Here is a 16,214-nt window from a genome sequence, read left to right as displayed (position 1 = left end):
GTGTTAATATAAGGAAGGTAAAAATAGTAACGACCGAACACAAACAATGATATTAGGAGTTCATGGAAAGTGAGGTTGATATTAATCTGAATAAGAACCGGAAGTTGTTCAGACGCGTAATGAATAATTGAACGAAGCTTGTTCCTCTGAAAGATTATGATACAGAAATCATTTTTTTTTTCATCAAACAACTTCCGACAACTGCGGTAAAATTTCAGTGCTGGCCATACAGTCACTGACAAGATTCTTGATAATATCCGCTCGCCTAAGCGTGACACTATAACTAACCATAACACTGATTGCTCGTGACGCCGTATGGAATTTCTCGAAATAGATCTGCTAGAATTGTCCTTTGTCAAATGAAACTCTACACCAGATTCGAATTAACCCTATAAAGAGAGGGAGGGATGGCAGAGAGTATCATCAAGCCTACAGAATAGTGAAAAAAAAAGAACAAACATGTTTTTCACAGTCACAGTCACATATTGTGCAAAGTGAATTAAACTTGAATTAAGCCATTCTGGCGTCGCCAACTGTACAACCGATCTTCCATGTGGTGAGTATACATACATGAAGACACATCAAAATAAAGAACCTTTGAAAGAAACCGAGTTAATAAAAATTCGTCAGAGGCTTGGAAGGCGATGACATTGTGATATCCTCATCCAGTTTTCATAAAAAAAAAAAATAAATATTGAGTAATGTATTTTAACCGATTTCACTGCTTGAGAAGAACGAACGTGGAAATCTAGAAATTGCATAACTTTTCAGACTGATGTTGTTGCACAGCACTGGTCAGCTTGAACATGTAGAAACATCAGTCTCTTATGTCACCAACAAACAGACAGCCAGGTGATGTGGGGATTGACAGACAAACGGATAAACTGACATTGGATCCTACCCGCTCTAAACCACACCAAACGGAAAGGGGTCTGTTGTTAGTACTCCCATATAGCACACGGAGTACTATCAATCATTGTCAAATAGGTCACGGTACGAAAAGCGAAAAGTGCTGGTCCAGTTCACCTCGGTGTGCAATCATCCTTCGTGCATCACGCATCTTATGCTGTCATCTAAATTTTTGATACCGCCCCCGATACACGTGATTGAAGCACGGCGATGACAATGACGGCAACACGCAACAAGGGACAGAGAATGTCCAGCTCTTCCAAGTCCCTCCCCTCTCAAAACAAAACAAAACAAAACAAAACAAAACAAAGCTTACCTTTCCGATCGATTAACACAGGACTGTTGCAAAACCACCTGAACGTTCTGCCGAATGTAATCATTATTTCTAAAAACTTTTCTGTTGAGTTAATTATGTTTTTGTCGTCTGCGAAAGAAACGTTTAAGATTTTATTTTGGCAAAACTGTTACTTTTTTTTTGATATGACGCAAAATATGTTTCAGTGTAAAAGCAACCATATTGTTATGTTTCAGTGTAAAAGCAACAAAGTACATTATATTTCTATTGTTCAACAACTCGACACTCAACTTTTTATCCATTAAGGTTTTTAGTACACAATTTTAAGCACTTTTCGTATATGGATTTCAGTTCGTTTTTTCTAATATATGTAGCTGAAAGATTACTGCATAAAAAGGCAGGATCCTGCCTGCAACTATTTCATTTTCTGTCTCGATGACCGTAACTATATCATGAGCAAACTGTTTTTACATATGTTATATATTATAGGTTTTCCCGGCCAATTTCGCACTTTTTTCAGTCCAATTCCTAATTGCTGCATTCAATTTAGCACAATTTAGCCTAGATGGCATAATCGGTATTTCAATTTTATAATCTTTTCATTCAAATTCATTTTGGAGCTTTCAAATTACCTTTAACATCATTCGAATTAGCACTTTTTCAGTTCAAATTCGTAAAACAAGCACCATTTTGCAAATCGTTCATTCAATTTAGCAGGATATAGTCACGTGATCGCGTATACGCTGTGCTCGTTCATTCGAATTCATTCTTGGGCATCCAATTTCGCATTTACTGCAGTCAATTTAGCAGACACGTTTATGATTTTTTTTTTCGTTTTCATTCATCATAGGTATTGTTTGCAAGCATCATAGCATTTCATATTTTCGTATTCATTCTTTATACTGATATCACCCTCGCAACAGTACTTTCAAAATAGATGTATGTGTTTATAATGTTCGATAGCATTATTGCATTCACAGATACATTAATCTTAAGTTTGTTTTGACATTAGTTGGGAGAAGGAAGTTTCAATTTACATCGTGATTATTTCTATCATCTGCATGTTTCATTATTTTCATTTTGGTGGGTGCTATATTGCATTAATCATCATTAGGAACAAAGTTCTTAGATCAGCTCTAGCCATCAATTATTTGTCAAGGTTAATACCCTCAAATGCTTCTATGATTCTTTCCCTGTCTTCTTGAGAGATACTTCTGTATCTAACTCGTGCTGCCATGACTGGACATAAGAAAGTGAAGTGAATCTATGGTACTGGTGCATGTATAGTTCTGACGAAGAGGGGTGTTACAGAACAACAAACTTGGATGAAATAAAAATTCACATTTAAATACCTATAAATCACAGTTCTCACCTTTTCAAAATAGAAATAACATTACGCCAATTTGAATGAACATGTTTGGAATTTGACTGCCCATACGCGAAATTGAATGACTGAAATACCATTTTCCGCCAGTGCTGTCGAATTTGAATGACTGAAGAGCACGTGCCAATTTGAATGCCCGTTTTACAAATTCGAAAGGCACATGTGCGAATTTCATTGATCGAAATGCTAAATTGAACGAACAAGTTGCAATTTTGAATGACAGAATGTGCAGTGACGAGGATTTTCGCTAAATTGAATGAACCTTTTATCAAATGGACTGACAAAAGTGCGATATTGGCCGGGAAAACTTATATATCTCTTTCATTTTCCCTGAGTTATTAACTCTTTCTATGCCAGGGTCTTTTGGCGGTGCGTATACAACGCTATGGGATTTTCTGTACCTACATGGACACTCAAAGTACACAAAGAGTACAAGTAAATACAGATAGCCAACATGCCGTAACCAAGGACCCATTTTTATTATGCTAATACCGTCACCATGGGAGAGAAGTATATATTTGTCTGTTCTATATTTCGTGTTTACACTGGTCCGCTTACACTGCTGAAACTGTCACGTTGTGGCGATCCTTAAATTCATGCTAATGTGTGCCCCCTTTCCTTCTACCTCTTAACCCATTCAGGACCGGCTGATTTTGATACAACACGCATTTCCCACAGACACATGCCCGAGTATATTCTGGACGAGTCTTCAGTGGGTTAAGAAGCGACGGGGGGGGGGGGGGGGCGACAACTCTTTAACAAACCAGGAGATAAACAAAGTTAGCCAATGTTGCGAAGTTACATATATAAGGACGCAGTGCGTGGACACTTTGCACTCTGAAGACAGAAAGTTGTAAACCAGAAAGAGCAGAAAAGTGCTCTGACATACCCCTTACGTTCCGTATCAAGCGTTAATGTATGCGCACTATCAATGTTAATTAATATACAGCGAACTAGAACTACAGCATTGCTTTTCAAAGTTCTACGCCAACGTATACGGCTTCCGAGAAGAAGCCGTACATTTTGTGCGCCCTTATACCAAAGTATTCAATCGATTGTGGTAATCTGGACTTGATGTGGGTGGGTTATTACCGGATGTATCACTACCACTAGACCAATACTAATCATGGTCAGTCGGATGTCCGGTTTGAAATGGTAATCGCGGCCCTCAAAACTCGTCTGATATCGAGAGTTTAACTTATCGAATTACGTCATGACAGTACCATGATTACAGTGGTGAGGCATTGTGTAAACCCCATTTTACTTACTTATATCATTATTACTCGAGCTGATAAAACCTCATGAATACATATTTTCTCGTTTCTGATGTCCAGTCCGAAATACTTTAGTCTGCTCCGTATTTGACCGCGTCTTTGAATTCAGGGATCGTTCCGTCTTCCGACTAGCCACGAGATAAAAAAATAATAGAGAAGGGATAATCGCATTATCGCACGTTCAATAACTTTACAGTCCTAGGCGCCAGTAGAGCCTACGGTGTGCGGTAACATGCAAAACGTCCTTATTGAAATCCTATTAAGAACCTTTATGACAAGTGACTTCTAGGAGATCCTATCAAACGGAACCACCTTCATAGCCGCATGGGTCGGTGAGGCTGAAAGGTGACTCAAGCTTCTTTGGGCAGTTCGTTGCTACATTCACTCAAGCACGAACCCAAACTTTTCTTCTTGGGTGATCACGCGACAGTGTCTATAGATCGAGGTTGCTTTGCTGTATCATGTAGCTTGCTTCACGGAACTTTTGATCGGTCCTGTACCTTCACCAAATGTTCAGAAATGACGATGATGACAATGAGATTCATATTCAGGTGTGAGTTTCCTTCAATTTGTCTCCCTCTACAAATTAAATTTGTTAAGATCGCAACTGCTGATCTGCAAATTAACAAACATGTCGGGAAAAAAAAAAGAACCAGTGGGACTCAATCCTGTCATCTACTGCTTTCCGGGCAGCGACACTACCACCAGGCTGTCCCTGGTTGCCGGCAGTGACACGATGAATATGGAACAACTTAATCCAAGCTCCAAAATTCCGACGTTGTTATGCTAAGTAGTCCAAAGCGGACAAGGCATAAAATGAAAGAAAGATATTCGCTGCCGTAGCAGTAGATGACAGGTTCGAGTCCCACTGGTTCCTTTTTACCCGACATGTTTGTTCATTTACAGATCAGCAGTTGCGATCTTAATTTGTAGAGGGAGACAAATTGAAGAAACTCACACCTGAACTTTCATCCCTCTGAATAATATCTTTCTTTCATGTGATTGATATTGTTTTTCTAGAGCAACATTTTTCACCACATTGAATGATCTTAAGTTGTAATCAAATCTTAGCTTTTGTTTTTTGAAAATCAGTGCAGTAAATACGCAGTATTGATTTGATTATAAGCAATAATTCCATCAAATCAAAAATGTAAAAATTTAAACTTTGGTTTGGGTATACGATGTTTAAGAATACATCGTATTGCGTCAGTGACAAGCGATAAAGAATTTTTTGAAGAAATGTGACCTAAATGTGGGGCACAAAATATCATTTCGACAGTACAGAACAAAGTGCCGTACAATAATTGGATTTTGGAAGAAAATTGACATCCTATGAAGACAGACCCGTGCATCGCATTGTCATATAGCATAATCATGCCTGTATGAAACTAACATACTAAAATGTCTCCGCAATGTTTTTTTTTGTATTAAATGTATATATTTTATGTATGTATGGTATAAAACTCATGTTAAGTTATTTCATGATTTATATTCTTCATTTATGCACCTCTATCTTTAAGTATGTCCGAAAACAAATTTTATGTATATTTTATACATGACAATAAATTATCTTGAATCTTGAATCTTGAATCTTGAATCTTGAATCTTGAATGACCAAAAAAAAAAAAACAACCCCAAAACAAGACAAAACAAAACAAAACAACAACAACAACAACAACAAATGTAGGAGTCACAGTCTCTAACCTACAAATATTACGAGCGATATCAAACGGAATTGATGATAAGAATGATGCGACTGACAGCAGAAGAGAAGGAGAAAATGGAGTGAAGGCTCGAGAAGAGAAGGGGAGAGGGGGCGAGAAGGGGGACCGTGTATCACTTCAGTCAATTTTCATTACAACATTATTTGTTACCCCAAGGTTCCACAATTATGTTCTCTTTTCAATTTTACTTTGTTTTGGTTATGTAACCTTATTCTCTGTTACCAATGAAAGTGAAATGTTTATGTTCTTTTCGAAAAATGAAATAAAGTTTGAATTGAATTGAATTGAATTGAATTGAATTGAAAGTGTGTCGCTAGAGTAGTGATTGGATATGATGTGAAAGAAAAAGCTATAAAGCGCCGGCGGAATTACCAAGTGTTTGGTTAAACACCGGAATTACCAAGTGTTTGGTTAAACACCATTGCGATATTCAACCCTCTGCGTTCCACATTAATTCCCTGTCCAAAAGTATGTAGGTGAAATTTGTGCAGATTTAAAGTCAATATCAATTTTTGTTAATGCTTGAGTCGCATGAAATTCTTGTTGGAGTTGGATAACATTTGCATGAAGAATGATATTTCCGTTTCAACTATATTTGAGTTTCCCCTTTTTCTCTTTTCTCCCTCTTTACCGTCACACAGTGTTCGAGACGGCAACGATACGGGGCCAATTCATCTACCAGCGATTCATCATGATGAAGATGTTCCTGTCTGCCGCGGGGACAAGCTGCCTCTGCCTGGCCCTACTCTCCATCATACCGGCGACCAGACACAAGTTTGAGGCGGCGCGCACGGCCTACGTCAGCTGCCTGACGCAGAAGGGCGTTATTACAGTAATCATTGGAGGCGCTATTCTCGGGGCCGGCATGGCTATATCCGGATCGGTATGTCAAGCTCATCTTTTGTCCTACCACGTGGCACAAAATTGTACAAATACTCATTTTCATTCTTATATTCGTGACATAGTGACACTGAAAAAAAAAATGAAGAAGAGGAAGATGAAGAAGAAAACACGCTCAGGGAGAAACCCCCAAATTACCACCTAAATAAATAACCCATGGCATGTTGACGGCCATTTTTATATTTGTCATTTCCTGTGCCCACATTATTTAAGTATGTGGCTTCGTCCAGATTTAGGTTTATGCACGACAAAGTAGGTACATACTGCCCACTGAAAAGTGAAAGTTAAATTTTTGGTAGGAAAGTTTGCAAAGTATTTTGTTGTTATTGTTGTTGTTGTGGTCGTCGTCGTCGTCGTCGTTGTTGTTGTTCTTGTTGTTGTTGTTGTCGTCGTCGTTGTTGACTCTAACAGTAGAGGTCATCTTGGATTGATCAGCAGTCCTTGTATACTATGGCTTCACTAGAACCTTATCTTAATATAGGATGAAATCCTCAAAAATAAAATGCATGGTTTTTATCAAATTAACAAGTACTGAAAGCACTGAAAAGAAAAAGGAAGAACACGTAGCTTATCATACAGTAACTTGAATGATTGTTGTTGACTATTGTGTTCCTTTGCCGAGAGCAAAACGGGACAATACAAACGCCGATCCGATAAGTTGTCAATAAAATATCTCTTTTCGCTATGCAGTGTCCTGGCATGGTACTGGTACAGATCGGGGCGTGGCTTTCAAATGGCGGGGGAGGTGAGTGACAAGCAGTAGCCAGCCAATCGAATCACGTCTTCGCAAAGGGAGGCAGGTCGAGACGATATATATGTTTTAATTAGATTTGTGTTAATTGCACAAGATTGTCATGTGTTTGTAAATAATGTTCTCAAAATATTGTGATCTCAAATAATGTATGTAGGGTCTCTAACAAAAAAAAAAAGTGTTTGTTTCCACTGACAGAGCCACTCTGAAGCGAAACCAATGAATAAATAAATGAATGAATAAATGCATAAATGAATGAATGAATGAATGAATGAATGAATGAATGAATGAATGAATGAATGAATAAATAAATAAATAAATAGATAAATGAAAACATAAATACATGTAATTGTTTACTTCATGCATAGTATCACACTTATGGAATCATCCTATATAGAGTAATCTAGCATGCATTATTCAGTTTCTGGTTAATTCATTTTGAATTTTCAAATAAATAAATTAATTAATTAAAAAAAAACATAAATACACGTAATCATTTACCTCGTGCATAGTATTACGCTGGATTCATCTTGTATAGAGTAATCTAGCATGCACTATTGAGTTTCTGGTTAATTCATTTTAGGTTTGTACATTTTGAAGACACTTCCGTTGTAATTCAATTGTGGAGATCCATTTGTGTAGCGCTAATGCACGGGACATAATTATATTTTCCATTATGCTATCTGGGAAAAGTTAAGCAATGTCAGAATGACCTAATTTCCGTCATGCGCGCATCAAATTAACATACGATTTTCTCATTCGTTTTCATCTGAAAGGTGATTAATTCTTAATGAGATTTCTCTATATTTGTTGAGAAAGGAGGACAGGATGCATTATCTTTCGATGGTTTCGACAATCATACAAACAAAGATTACATTCCATCATTATTACGCCGTTCAAATTACCGCGTGGGATTGAATGGATTCGTGGAAGAACAAAAATGCTTATGTATAAAATAGAATGAATGGATATTAACCATAATGTGCATTACATCTTTGCTGCTATGTTTCTTATCCTCTTGTGCTAGTCTTACAATGCACAAGCGAATCATTCTTATTCCAAAGCACTAATCTTATATTATTGATTCATTCTAATGAATTGCAGCAATGATGTAAACTGATAAAACGTCTGTATTTTGATAGAAATAAAGCTTGTAAGTTTTTCATATTCACATCCACTATATATGCTTGAATTGCAACAGTGTTTGTTGTATACTGGGTTCCAAAATCTCTTCGTTTTTCTTTTGAGTTGAAAGTGCTCGGTCAATAGTGTTAAGTCTTGGGTATTATACTCTTAGTTTGTATGTCTGTTTTTCTTTTCAAACTGAGTAGGTCTGACTAGGCGAGTGTTTCGACCAGAAGTTTGTAACACTGACACGGCAGGATTTTGTTTAAAGTGGTCCTTCTGTGCATGCATGGGTTTCAATGGAGATCTCAAAACCATAAATCTGTCCTACTCGTTCTCCCTAAACATTCTGATAATCGCTCTGGTGATCGTTGTTAGCCAGTCAAGAATCCTGATCACCACGTTAATTCCAAATTCAAATATCAACTTCAAATTTCAAATTCCAATTCCAATTTCAAATATCAAATTCAAATGTCAAAATTTCGAATTTCAAATTCAAATTTCAAACTCAAATCAAATCTTATGTCCAATATCACATTTTGCATATCATTTATCACACTAACAACAACAACAACAAAATAATGCAACACAAAATATTAATTTCAAATCACATTTTCATTATGTTTATTTGACGTAGCCGTCACATTCCTGGGCTGCATCGTGGCTGTCTTTGTCTACGCTCTCCTGGAACCATGTATGACGAGACTTATGGCCCCAGCGAAACCTTACGACAAATATTTGTAAGTATAATCTTGGATTTGTCAGAACAGAGTGTCTTTATCAACTTTCCATGCATGTTTGTCCTCATTCATTTATGCTATGCATTCGTGCACACACAGTGAATGGCACTGATGCATGGATACCTCTTTATTACCTGTCACAGTCCACTTGCAATTGCTGTATTTTGTGGGCACGAAACATTATTCGTTTTATTATTTTTTCACAATGTATCTTGTCATGCAATATTGAGGACTGATCAAGGGAGTTATTCACATTTGTAAATTTTGACAATTGTGCTGAATATTACATATAATTCAGATATAATTTCTCGAAAGTTTTAAAGAAATGCTGTCTCGAAATGTTTTGAACAAAATATTGCTTCATTATCATAATAGTTATAGTTCACTAGGACATAAACATTACAGGGATTGAATACTGTTGAATAAAATACCTTCTGTGCCCTGCTTGAAAGGACAAAATAAAACAAAATGTTAACTCTCAGTCACACATCAAATCAGTGAGTCAGTTTAGATGCCAGTCAGACGATTAGATTGAGACTTGCCTGCGTTTTGATTTCCCCACCAGTGGTCATAAGCAGTGGCGTATCTAGGGGGGGGGGGGGGGGCAAGGGGGGCACGTGCCCCGGGCGCCACTCCTTGGGGGCGCAAAAAAAACGAAAAAAAAAACGAAGAAGAAGAAGAAAAAAAAAGGAAAAAAAACGAAGAAGAAGAAAAAAAAAAGAAAAGGAGAAGAAGAAGGGGAAAAAAAAAAAACTCGCCCGGAAGGGGGAAGGGAGAATGGTGGGGGGGGGGGGGGGGAGGGGAAGAAAACCAAATCAAGATAAAAACAAAATGTGATGATGACGCGGACAAAATGAGAATGTTTATTGTGTTCACACAAAAATTCCATGTTCTGTGAGCTGAAATACAAAAATTTTTGGCTCGCTCGCCAAAATTTATATAAAAAAGAAGGTAAGAACAAAACGTGATGATGACAAAATGACAGTGTCTATTGTGTTCACACATGTCATTTCATATTTAGCAGGCAAAATGTTTCACGGAGCAGCGGCTGCAATTTCTTTCGTTCTGAAGCGATCGCCAATTGGATCAAAAGAAGGCGCCAACGGTTTCGAACATAAGGGGGGGGGGGGCGCAAAAAACCCCGAATCAAACAAGATAACAGCTAAACGTAATGATGACGCGGAAATATACAAATTTCGGCTCACTCGCTCGTACTAATTTAGAGTATTTTTCAAGTCCTCAGTTTGTTGGTATAAATCGTTATCTATAAGGCCGTCATTATATCTTGATTAGAATTGTACGATTTAATAAGCACAAAATGAAAAGAGTTTCATAATTTGTAAGCTGAAATACAAAAATTTTCGGCTCGCTCGCTGCGCTCGCTCGCCAAAATTTGTATATAAAAAAAGAGAAGAAGATAAGAACAAAACGTGACGATGACGCGGACAAAATGATAATGTCTATTGTGTTCACTCATGTCATTTTATATTTAGCAGGAAAAATGTTACACGGAGCAGCGACTGCAATTTCATTCGTTCTGAAGCGATCGCCGATTGGATCAAAAGAGGACGCCAACGGTTTCGAACGGGGGGGGGGGGGGGGCGGCGCAAAAAAAAATAAAAAAGATAAGAAAAAAACGTAATGATGACGCAGAAATATACAAATTTCGGCTCACTCGTTCATACTAATTTAGAGTATTTTTTCAAGCCCTCAGTTTGTTGGTATAAATCGTTATCTATAAGGTCGTCACTATAATTGTGAGATTTAATGAGCAAAAAATGAAAAGAATTCCATGTTTTGTAAGCTGAAATACAAACATTTTCGGCTCGCTCGCTGCGCTCGCTCGCCAAAATTTATATAAGAAAAGATAAGAACAATACGTGATGATGACGAGGACATATACAAATTTCAGCTCACTAATTTTGAATATCTTTTAAAGTCCTCAGTTTTATTGGTATAAATCGTTATCTATAAGGCCGTCACTATATCTTGATTAGAATTGTAAGATTTGGTAAGCAAAAAATGACAAGAATTCCATGTTTTGTAAGCTGAAATACAAAAATTTTCGGCTCGCTCGCTGCGCTCGCTCGCCAAAATCTATCAAAATTCATTACATTTAAATCACCCTCAAAAGATCCCTTTTTAAGTGCTTGAAAAGGCATCATGTGGACTTTATTTAAAGTCCCTACCGGGATGGTGTTGGGGTTGAACACTTTTTCAGAAATTAGGGGCGCAATTTTTGTACTTGCCCCGGGCGCCGTTTTCCCTAGATACGCCACTGGTCATAAGGGACTGATACAATATTACTGCAATGAACCTACACCTAATGTCCGTCTCTCTTTTGCCAAACAAAACATATAACAAAACAAAACATAACAAACAAACACACACACACACACACACACACACACACAAACAAACATATTGAAGTCATGGATTCACCCATTTCGAAGTAAATTTCATAGTAGTTACAAGTGTCTTCATCATGAAGGAAATAATTATTGAAGGAATTAGCAAGTAACATACGTTTCTGTTTTGTACCCGATGCAGAGCGGACTCCTTCGTTGACAAATGGAAGGTGCACTTCGCGTTCCTTGCTGCTACTATGGGCGTGTTAATGGGCCTGGTAGTCGTCACCATAGAAATTCTCAAACCATGGACCACAGACCTTGCCGTAAGTACAGAAGTCTGATCGGGGTCACCCACGAGTCATATAACCCACAAGTTCGACACTAGGCAAATAAGGCCCATGAGTTAGATACCATAGGTAGCCTAAAAACGGCTCACGAGTTCGACACTACAACACGGGACTTAATGTGTCTGTCTCGTGGGCCTTGTTTGCTTAGTGTCGAACTCGTGGGCTGTATGACTCCTGGGCTGTATGACTCATGGGCTATATGACTTGTGGGGTCTATGACCATGATGGGTGTCGGTCTCGTGACGTGTACCCGTCTGATTTTCTGATCTATCAAAATCAGCCTACCGGTGACTTTGTAATTGACTTGGCTTCCTAAACTTCCTGGAACATTTTGTATTAGCTTTTTTCTAATCATTATCATTCATTTTAATCAATGTGATCATTCAGCGTCAAGATGACAACAAGTGTACATGTCTTCATTAGCGACACGAACGATACGACGACGCTAAATAAGCCAACAATAGTGTTCTGCACAATGAGCGAGACAGCTGCTTCCATTTTTCAACCCGGGAGGCTGCGTCGTCTTTTCGTTCGTGTCGCATATCTAAAATCCGATGTTTATGAAGCTCTGCAAATTAGCGAAAAAATAATTCATGAAAGCGAAGGAGATATTAAATACAACGTATTCGGGTTTTTTTTTTCCACACAGAATCCCAATGTCAAAGGATCGTGGTTCTTCGAGAATTTAGCGTGGCCACCTTACGTGTCGGGTATGTCATCCCCTTATTCTTGGTTTTTACTGTGTGTGTGTTTTGTTGGTTGTTGTTGTTGTTGTTGTTTGCATGTTCCACAATTACGTCATCATAAGACGCCAGGCCGAGTGCAGTGTACTGTATTACATTAAAAAAAAAGTATATGCTTATGAAGACATTTCAGTACGTGCAGTATTGGAAGACTGCATCTTTCTTGGCTTAGGAAAATTGATATTCAGAGATTTGCGTAATTCTGTAATATTTGTGACATTTTATTCGTCTTCTCATTATACCGATAGTATTGCTAGTAATCATAGTGATGTTAAGATAATGTTGAACTGTAAGAGGAAGAATAATACATAAATATAGAAATATTAGTACTATATTACTAATCAATATTACCGTTATCATTATCACATCATTATCATCATCGTATTTATTATTCTGATCGTCAGTACCATAATCATTGCTTCCATTATGACCAGGGAGGTGGAAAGAGACTCCTCCCTGTTATGACTATACCTGGTATTGTTGTTTAGCTATAACAGTAACTTTCTTTGTTTCGTCATACAGGAATTATGATCGGCAGTCTTCAGATCCCACTAATCCTACTAATGAGTGATACTATTGGGGGTAGCAGCAGCTTCTGCACGCTGTGCGCACAGGTGCTCGTCACAAGGAGAATGGAAGAGTGGTTGCCCTACCTAGCCCGGTTCAAGCGAGGCTCGGAAAACTGGTGGCAGGTATGTAAATAGCTTCGATTATTGCAGTGAACAGTACTAACGCTTGCTATACGGGATCGAGCGTTTGATTCTTACGAGAAATCTCGAGTTCGGGTCCAGCCCTGGAGGACAAGATGTATTCACGATCTAATTTCCCTTCCTGAATGAAACCGGCTGTGAATTCTGGTCTAGCGTTTTTGATGAGAGTCCAGACCAAACGTCAGACCCGGGATGTATAACGTTTAATCAATATTATTGTCATCATTATTGCTTTGGTTATCACCATCATAACTATCATTATTAATATGATTCGTATCATTATCATCAGTGTTATTATGTTATTCTTATTTTCATTATCATCATTACTATCATCATTATCATCATTAGCGTTATCACTGTCGCTGTCATTGTGATTAACATTCACCAGAAATTGATGATTGATAGTCGTAATTATTATGCGGCACTGTGTTGGTAATTTTGGAACTGATATTCCGCAGTTTGCCATGGAAATGAAATTACCTCCGAAAATCTTAACCAGAGTAAAGATAGTAAAACAGAATAAAAACAGATTTCCGAAAATGTTCGTGCAAAGGGTTAAATACTCATAACAATGCTTCTCAAGTTTTATTGTCAGTAAACATGAAGTTAAGTAAACCTATATAGACCTATATTTTCTTTTACTTTTTTTCCCCAGGTGTCGTATGTGCTTGGAGCAGTCGTCGGTGCGTGTGTGTCTGCCGCAGCGTCGCGCAGCCTCGGTAGCGTACCGGGAGTGAGTCTAGCTTCCTCATTCATCGGCGGATTTCTGCTCATTTTTGGATCGAGGCTTGCCAGTGGCTGCACGAGGTAAGTACACCTGGGCCCTGTTTCATAAATCTTGTTATCAATAACAAGTTACGATAGTTGTTATAAGCTACTGAAATCCTTGCATCTGACTGGCTGAGAGCAAATTTGTCACAGAAATGTGGCAGTTCTTACTGATAACAAGTTTTGTAAAACGGGACCCTTAACAGTCGCATATAAAATCCCTCCTCTTATCAATAGTGGTGTCATCGCATTCTTTTATCGTATTTATCTGACGCTATTTCAAGCTTCAATCTCCATTTTTCATTTTCATTTTTTTTTTCAACAGAACATGCTAAGTAATGATCGAAATTTAACATGCTTTTGAATAATACACAGGAAGCAATAATATATACATGTATATTCATGTTTGTGATCAATACAAGAAGAGACCCATACAGAAGCACATACAAGAAGAAATATATTCAGACATACGCTCTTTCATCATTACGTTTGGACTCATAATCGCGAAATTTTCTTTGATTCATATTCCTCTCACATCACTTTCGTCACAATTTGGAAGAGTTCTTTAAATTGCCATTGGTTGTCCGATGTTGTTTTCGTTTGTTTGTTTTACTAGATGTGCTTATGTAAATAATCGAAGAGAAATATAAATGCGCACATTAATTGCACCTATTGGCTGATGCGTGCTGCGTGATATATTCCTACCCGTTTAATGTATGGAAGGACAGTTTTCTATATCTGGGTCATATTTTCCATTTGTGGTGAAATTCTGCGCACAGTCATCTTTTCGGAAAAAATTATGATGTTCTTTGATAGTGCTATACTTACGTTTTGATTGTTGCTATGTATGCCTATAGAACAATTCGAGAATCAGCTAGGAATTTAAACGCTGCTCTCTCCCCCATTCGCACACACACTGACCCCCTGCACACATAAAAACCTACAGCACGCACAGAACAAAGATGAAAATGATAATCTCGGTATAATCCTGTGCATCTCTCTCCCTCCCTCTCTCCCCCGGTGTATGCCATCGGTCCAGTGGTCACGGTCTGTCCGGCATGGCAGTCCTATCGGTTCTCTCATTCCTCGCCGTTGCCGCCATGTTCGCTGGTGGTACCGCCATCGGTTTCATCTTCTGGGCCGTCTGCAACTCTAGCGTCCTGGACTACTACACTTTCTAGGCCCGGAGGCCCCCGCCGCTTCGGACGAGAGACTTGTTTACCACGTACGTCCACAGGCCGAGCGAAGACTGGCCGAAGGAGTGGTTACAAAGAAAGTGGCTTAGCCCTGCAGAATGGTGTGTGAACAAAACATTGGCTGACATCACCAATGTTGCTGGAAGAACGGTAAATTCTACGAGAAATAATCGCGCAGATCCACACCCACTATATGCCCAGATGGTTTGACTCCTGACAGACACAGTGGATTTGTGTAGATCATGCTTGTATAATGGCAGTGAAACAAGAGGAGTCAGTTGGGCACCTACATCTTTTCATACCAGCATCATTCAACGCACCCACCCCCCGCCCGAAGAAAAAACAAAAGGTGCAACAAAAAGCAGGGGCGTATGTTGCTTCCTATCACAGTGGTTCGGGCATATATATTTTCCTTTGGAGGGAATGTGGTATCACGTGATTGTACATCATGTAATGGCTGATGATTTTTGTGTAATTATGACTTTCCTGCACTGTATGATAAAAACCAATGTAATATCATTCACCCAGTACGCATTTCGGTGTTCATGGCTTAGTCAAGAAAGTGGCACTATCATCTGCCTCATTGGGAATATTATTCACCATTAATTACTCGTATAGCATTATCCGACCGAATCAATTTCCCCACAGCATTACGTAGTTTCATTTCATCCAAACACGATCTTCACTCTTGTATTTGAGTTCACGTAAATGAACAATGTAAAATCAGACAGAAAGGTAGAAGTTTTACAGGAGTTTGTAGTGCATTGTATCACAAGTTTCATGAATCCGTGATATATTCAAAAGTACATTATGCAACAAGTCCATGAAGTGATGATGATCACTGCCTTACAAGTTCCCACCTGACTGGCACTCAAATCTCTAGATTTCCTTCTTTGATATGAAATTAAGACAACAACTTGTAACTATAATCATCAAGTCACTACAGAATTGTAATAACTTTGCCATGGCTTGGGTTTGTGGCTGATGAATCCGTGAC

The 16,214-nt window shown here is 38.4% G+C and overlaps 1 protein-coding gene across 1 annotated transcript in view; it reads left to right on the top strand.

Annotated features, from left to right (window-relative positions):
- The window catches only part of LOC140232120 (thiosulfate transporter TsuA-like), a 32,500-nt gene extending 17,298 nt beyond the window's left edge, over nt 1-15,202 (top strand). Inside the window, exons 2-9 of the mRNA XM_072312268.1 lie at nt 6,228-6,469; nt 7,177-7,231; nt 9,000-9,102; nt 11,653-11,776; nt 12,450-12,510; nt 13,066-13,235; nt 13,909-14,060; nt 15,061-15,202. Of these exons, the coding sequence (XP_072168369.1) occupies nt 6,228-6,469; nt 7,177-7,231; nt 9,000-9,102; nt 11,653-11,776; nt 12,450-12,510; nt 13,066-13,235; nt 13,909-14,060; nt 15,061-15,202 (1,049 nt within the window). The remainder of the gene's footprint in view (nt 1-6,227; nt 6,470-7,176; nt 7,232-8,999; nt 9,103-11,652; nt 11,777-12,449; nt 12,511-13,065; nt 13,236-13,908; nt 14,061-15,060) is intronic.
- The last annotated feature ends 1,012 nt before the right edge of the window (nt 15,203-16,214 follow it).

This window comes from Diadema setosum, chromosome 8, assembly GCF_964275005.1.
Source record: "Diadema setosum chromosome 8, eeDiaSeto1, whole genome shotgun sequence".
NCBI lineage: Eukaryota > Metazoa > Echinodermata > Echinoidea > Diadematoida > Diadematidae > Diadema > Diadema setosum.
This window is presented reverse-complemented; position numbering and strand designations above follow the sequence as displayed.